This window comes from Corythoichthys intestinalis, chromosome 17, assembly GCF_030265065.1.
Source record: "Corythoichthys intestinalis isolate RoL2023-P3 chromosome 17, ASM3026506v1, whole genome shotgun sequence".
In the NCBI taxonomy this organism is placed as follows: Eukaryota; Metazoa; Chordata; class Actinopteri; order Syngnathiformes; family Syngnathidae; genus Corythoichthys; species Corythoichthys intestinalis.
Window position 1 is genome coordinate 37,252,507 of NC_080411.1, and position 6,925 is coordinate 37,259,431.

At 37.0% G+C, this 6,925-nt stretch overlaps 1 protein-coding gene across 5 annotated transcripts in view; it reads left to right on the plus strand.

Moving 5' to 3' along the window:
- The window catches only part of znf462 (zinc finger protein 462), a 61,669-nt gene extending 57,962 nt beyond the window's left edge, over window positions 1–3,707 (plus strand). For all 5 annotated transcript variants that reach the window (XM_057818762.1, XM_057818763.1, XM_057818759.1 and 2 more), the window contains one exon: window positions 245–3,707. In XM_057818762.1, the coding sequence (XP_057674745.1) occupies window positions 245–449 (205 nt within the window). In that variant the 3' untranslated portion in view covers window positions 450–3,707. The remainder of the gene's footprint in view (window positions 1–244) is intronic.
- Window positions 3,708–6,925: the final 3,218 nt, after the last annotated feature.

A 6,925-nucleotide genomic window follows, 5' to 3' on the forward strand; every position in this document is an offset into this window, starting at 1 on the left:
AATTCTGATTTTTTTAACTCAAATGGCTGCCATTGGGGGCCATAAACGTCTAATCCATTTGAGCTGGGGGGATGGCAGCGATTCGTTCATTCGCTGCTAGCCCTTCTAGTTCAAATGGATTGGATGTCACCAAGTGACAAATACATTTAGATTCACATCAGATCACATTTTTACTCTTTGATTTTTATCAAATGTAGCATATAAGATCCCTGGTGTGATTCATTGATCTTATTTGATCTCTTAGGATGGTGAACAAAAGCCAAATGGATTCCAGCGCAAATTCCAACACGGACGCCTCCGCCCCATCCTCCCTCTCTTCCACTTCCATCGACACCGGACTGGAACTTTTAACCAACCAGGACGAGGACCATAACCCTTCGGCCATTTCACCGAGTAAGCCCATGGACGCAGAGTCGGTCGACGCAAAAAAGGATCAACAGTCTGATTGACTCAATTAAGACTTTTGAAGGTTAGGTTCAAATAAGATGTTAAAGGAAAAAAAACACAATATACAATTGAAAATGTTTTATGAGTTGGCACGTCATTAGATTGTGTGTTATATATATATGTGTATATATATATATGTATATATATTTATATATGTGTATATATATGTATATGTATATAATTTTAGGTTGTTCTGCTTGAAAAAAAATAAAAAGCTGGCAGTCCCCTAGGACAGATTTTAATATATTGGTAACCAATAGTGAACTTTATTGCTGACATTCTGGTCAAAAAGTACAGTGAAATATGCCACCTATCTATATCAAAAGTATTTATATCATGACAATGTTGCCCCAAAATGATATTCCAAATTGAGCTCATTTGAAGCACCTTTGACACTTACATGAAAAAAATAACAACTGAAATGTAGAGAGGATACTTTTACCTTAAATTCTTCCTATTCCAAGCCTTGTTGAAACATGTAGTTAGGCTCGCACCTTATCTATTTTATTACTAATCCTTGTTGGTAGAAACAATTGACCTCCCCTCGCGTTTTGTAGCAAATTGCTATCTTTAGATCCTTTATGATATAATCATTATACTACGTATAAGCCTTCAGCTCTTAAGTGTTTGGACTGTACTGTTTATGAGGATTGTTCAGTAATATCACAAATTTCGTTCCACTATGTGCTCGATGGATATACACAATGACGACATATTGATGTCTGATCCACGCAGCTACATAATTAAAATTTTGGAGAATAGTAGGCTTTTTGGCTGGACTGCAGGTTAGCGTGCTACATGAGGTGCTAAAGGTTGCACTTGTCTTTTTGGCAAAGATTTGATCCATTCCTTGAAGCATTTTAGGATGAAATGAGCACACTACTTGGCTGTAATCAGTCGACTTGTTGTTGATTTAGTCATCTAAATCCATGGCAAGTATTATTAAAACATTCAACAATTTATATTTTGATAGTTCACATTCCGTACAGAAAGTAGTGTTGCGCTGATACCATTATTGGTACTGATACGGCAATAAAATTGAGTCATCGGTATCTGGGAGTACCAAGAAATAATGTGCCGATGTAAATGTACTTTTCGATAGTTTTCAACCACTGGTCGCCTCACTCAAGATGGCCGCCAGCTACGCATGCCAACGGGAATAAAAGGGGCGCTTGTCGCCTTTCCTAGGATGATGATAGACATCCAATTGTGTGGCGACCAGTCATCTTTCTGCTGTGAATTTCAAAGGGTTTATTACTAGTAGCTGTCCAATTCATTTGAACTAGGAGGGGTCTGCCAACCCTCCCACTTCAAACGACCAAGCCGTGATAGTAATTATTTTACATTCAAGTGACTTTCCAGTAATTTCGTTTTTAAAAAAGGTATATATTTACAGTATCGAAATCAGCCAATACCACAGAAATCAGAATTTGTATCTGGAACCCAAAAAATGTTATTGGTGCAACACCACAAGACAGTTGATTTTTAAACAAGCTTGTGAACAGAAAAGTTTAAATTGTGTTGTTTTGACAGTTAGCCTCCATTTTGAAACCCGGCCCAAAAGGCTTGTTCTTTTCATTACTAAAGACGTGAAGGGAAACTATGTTACGAAGTTTACTGCACAGATACTATATATTTTTTTTAATTTATTTTGATGCACACACCACATATGCAGACCAAGCTACATATTCATTAGCTTCACCATGGCTACTGGAAGTTAGCGCTCTGAAAATGAAGTTAATTCTATAATAAAGTATTCCTACGAAACTTAATACTAAAATATAAATACATTTGACTGCCGGTCATGTTTTAGGAACTCTAAATTTTCCGTTTCTAGCTAGTGGTCCTCTGTTTACCATGCGGTAAAGTACAACGCTGTAGTTTTTCACCAAGCTAACCTCTTTTTTAGCCTATTAGTTGCTAGAAGCCCCCCCACCCCCCACCTTTGAACTCCTGTGTTAGCGTTAAATAACATAGAAAGGCAAGTACAACCTTGATGAAAAACCTCATTTATTTTACTGGGATATAATTCAAACAAGCGTCACCTCTCCCTCCTATGTCAACTTATTATCTGTATTTGTGTGCTTCTTTTAGTAACAGTTAATGAAGAAAACAAAACAAAAAAAAAAGCATAGATTGTATTTGTGTTGAAAGTTGCTGCTCGAATGCCCTGAAGCCTTATTAAGAGGAAATGAAACGGAGCAATCAGACCTTCATCAAAACCCCAAATAAGTGACGTTTATTGTAAAAAAATGTTTGATGTTTAACTACGTTTCAGCCGACTAGTTCTCAAACCTGCTGTGTTGCACTGCTGTTTGTGTCTTTCCGTTAATTGGGAGGATATACGCTTACATTGTCCCAAATTGAGTTAGTATCCGTGTCCAGAAAACAAAAGCTACTTTAAGGAAAGCTATGCTAATGTCTGTTCCGCCCCATTCAGCTTTGAAAAATTTTCATTTTTTTGCTACGATAGTGAAATCATCCCAGACTGTTACACAAACCCCGTTAACAAAAGGTTGCATAAGAAGCTTGATGTCGTGCCCCCATTCAGTGTTATGCCGTACATACAGAACAGTAGAAAAATTAACAATATACAGTCCGTATAAAGTGGGCTTTACATTGATAGAACATTCATGAGTCAACTCATCAATCAGTAGAAATCTGGGTCCAGGTAATCCTGAACATTTGTATCCTTCATCATGTGTCCGTATTTGGCGCAAGGTGGGAATGTGTCGGCCCTTATGTGCTCGTCTTTTTCCTGACTTTAGCGTAGCTTCATAGCGGTCCGTTCGGTGCGGAGTTCTCGTTGCCCAGTTAGACCTTTTCCTAATGTAAGAAACCAGATGTCCAGACAATCTGGGAATTTGAGGCCCTTGAACCTATATATTTTTTTGTGAATTTGTGATCATTTTAAATAGTTTGTGACTAAGAATCTCCCTCACTGTGTGATCACAGTACAGTGCTGACTGTAAAAAGAGAAAAAAAATCCTGCTTGACCCAAAGTTTTGAGTCCCTACTGACAAAACACTGGATATATACTTTGTACATACATTTTTTTCTTTGATTCATAGGTTGACACTAGAATCTGTCCTTCTATGCCTTTTTCTTCCTGTTTCAATCTAAATCCCAGGATTTGGTGGGTTGTGATCGTTGCCTAGGATGATTGTTTACAATTTGTCCATGTTATCTCTGGATATTCTGTACATATTGTAATTCATTGTCTTTTTTTAACTTGATAATAAAGTTATCAGATAACTCATTTTTTGGTCTCCACGTATTCAATGTAATATTAAGATGTCAGCTGTTTTTTGGGGGGATTGCTGAGACACGCTCCCACATGTCCGATGGCAAGTCTTGGCACTATTTCCAGATAGTAGAGGATCAGATGATTAATCTCCCTCTTTACTGCTTCAGACGAGGGCTAAAGGAGGACACGACATGAGGATATGCAGACAAGAGCGAAGAAAGTCGGACCGGACAAAAACGGCCAGATGGATTGAGGCTGATATAAAGATTTGTATATTATTGCATTTTGACTATCAACAATGCCCTCTCTTTACAGCTAAAATAGGCCAATCAATCATTCTGCATGGATAGTAATAAATGGATAAATCTGATTCTAAGAAAAAGGCTGTGAAAAAGGCTACTTGAAGTAGGTTAACAGAAAATCTAGGAAAGACAAGTTTTTAAATTTGTATTTAATTTGACGTCTTGGTTCCAAGCAGATGAAGATAAAATGCGATACTCAAATACATGATACCATGAGAAATTGTCAACACATTTGTGATGCAGTGTTTACAGTAGATAACCATAGGCGGAGTTTGACTTTTAGGGCAGGGGGGCACAACGTGTTGATGACCCTGAAACGCAGTGTCAGCAATAAAATTGACTTACAAGAATATCTAAAATAAGTTGAAAATGAGCGATTTTTGTTTCCCATCATTTTTTAGGGGAATTCTAAATTAGGCTGCTTAGGACAGCTATAGTTTTCGCCAAGATTGTCATCCATTGAATATGGTACGTCCGCCGGTGTTCTGTCAAACTTTGCACACCGTCAGAACATGCAACTTTGTGTTAAAAATGGCAGCGAATGCAGCAGTTAGAAAGTAAACACTACAGACTTTCTGTAAATAAAGGAAAATTTACTTATGTTTGCTCACAGATGGACATGTAGAAAAGTTCTCAGACACATCCTGCCATGTTAGCTGCACACAACAACTGCAAGCCACTCTCGCTGTTTACGTCTTCGCCGTGTCGTTAAGCATTAATTTACGCCATATTCGTGATTAACACGAATGTTTACGATGTTACTTGTTTATTTAGAACCCGTGGATAACATTGAGAGTCCAACTGAATGTAAAAGAGTGTTTATTCACCGCCACAACAGCTTTGGGAGCAAAATATTGTAATGGTGTACAATTTGGCAGAACACCAGTGGTGGCTCTGTTGTACAATTAGCATCTTAAGTGGGGCAAATTGAAACTCCGGACACAATTTTGGCGGTGCTCTCTCGCGTTTCATTGTCCACATTTTCAATCCTTGGTTCTTTTTCAGTTGTCACTTTTGGAAGCTTAAGTGTGAAAAAATTACGTATATCCATCTTGCCTCTTCGGTCCTCAGGTGGTTTTGGCTAAGCAAAGCAAATGACCATGTAAGGTGCTGGTCACATTGTCCGAAAAATAATTTTGACCCATTATAAAAAAATGTTTTTTCTTAATTTAATTTTTTTAAATTTTATTTTATTTTTTTGATGCTTTACGACTTACAACGTTACAACAATATTTTACCAGATAACTCTTAATTTTTTATCCCACCAAATATTGTGTTCTATGCTTATACAGTTTATACACTGAATCTACTATATGAAAGAATGGTCTTCATTTATCAATACAAGAATCGGTAGTAGAACATGAGTTGGTTTAATCAAAAGGCAGGCATTTCTCCCAACAAACATTACATTTTGACAGTGATAGACGTCCAATCCATTTTAATCTGCTCGAATGCAGCACCCCATCATATAAGAGTGGGGTGTGCGTTGCTGTCAAGTTGTATGGTTTCGGCGTAATTTGTACAAGTGAGCACTGATTTTTAAATGTGCATCCCATACGTTCAAAATCTGTACGTTTTTCGTGCATTAGTTTTTTTTTTTCTCCGTTCGGATTTGTCACCGTTTCGGCAACGAAACGATGCGTTACTATGCGTTACTACGTTGGTTGAATGACGCTAAAAAAGTCAAGACACACGGAGAGAGGGAAGAGTGTTGTGACGCTGTTGCAAACACGATGCTACGCTAGGTGGCTCCAATATTTCCTGACTGTAGCCAACAGCCTACAATCTACGCCCACTTGATGCTACACTAGATATGACATGCGTATAGAACTACATGTGAAATGACAGACTCGTCTGCGTTAGTAAACAGCCGCCATTTTAAAGCAGTAGACTTCTCAGAAAGGCTCTGTTGTAGTGAACCTTCCTAGCGAGCCTAAGTACTTTGTATCTAAAATACTTCTACATCGGCAAAATCTTGACTTAAATCTATCTTTAAATGATGAATTAATTTAAAAACTTTGACATGTCGAAAGTAGACTAATGCAAAAACGGGAGCAATTTTAACTTTAACAGTTGATTTACAACATTATCTGACTTCCAAACATAGCAAAGGTTACTATGTTTTTTTTTTTTTTTTTTTTTTTTTTTTTTTTTTTTAAATGGGAAAAAACAAAAACAAAAAAAAACATGAAAGGTAACACCAGTTACTTTGCCAGGTAACATATTACTCTTACATTCAGGTAACTGAGTTACGAACTCAATTATTTTGGAGGAAGTACATTGCAACTGTATTTTTTTTAAAGTAAGATTAACAACACTGGTTATAAAGATGAAGTCTGCAGAATGAAAAGTGACGAAAGCGGAGATTTTATTCTGCCAATTTGTTGCCAAACACAATTTGCCCGCAACTATTGCTGATCACTACTCAGAATTGGCAAAAGAAATGTTCCCTGACTCAAAGATTGCATCGGTAATTTAATTTTATCAATTGACCTTTTCAATTTATAATTGGACACACTAATGAACTAACTTCAAGTCAAACTGAATTGTAAGCTGAAGTGCCATGAGGTGCAGCCATCAAAAGACATGATAGAAATTGCCAAAAGTGTTACATACAATTATAACAGAAGTCACTGTTAAACTGTAGTGATCATTCATGATGTAGCTGAAGATATTGATTGTTCTTTGATTGCACCAGGTTATATGTGACAATATTACCAATAAATTCATATTATTTTAAAAATTGAGTTTTATTCTTGTTTCATATTACACGCTATATAAATTGTTAGTCACCAATTTGTAAGGGCATAGGTCATTATTTGTAAGATTGCCAACAGCCTCGGGTTGACAGGTGTGGGTGTGTCCTCTACACTTAGAAATGCCTACAACTCCCGTGTATTGACAAGCTCCAGAATACCTCAAAATCGGA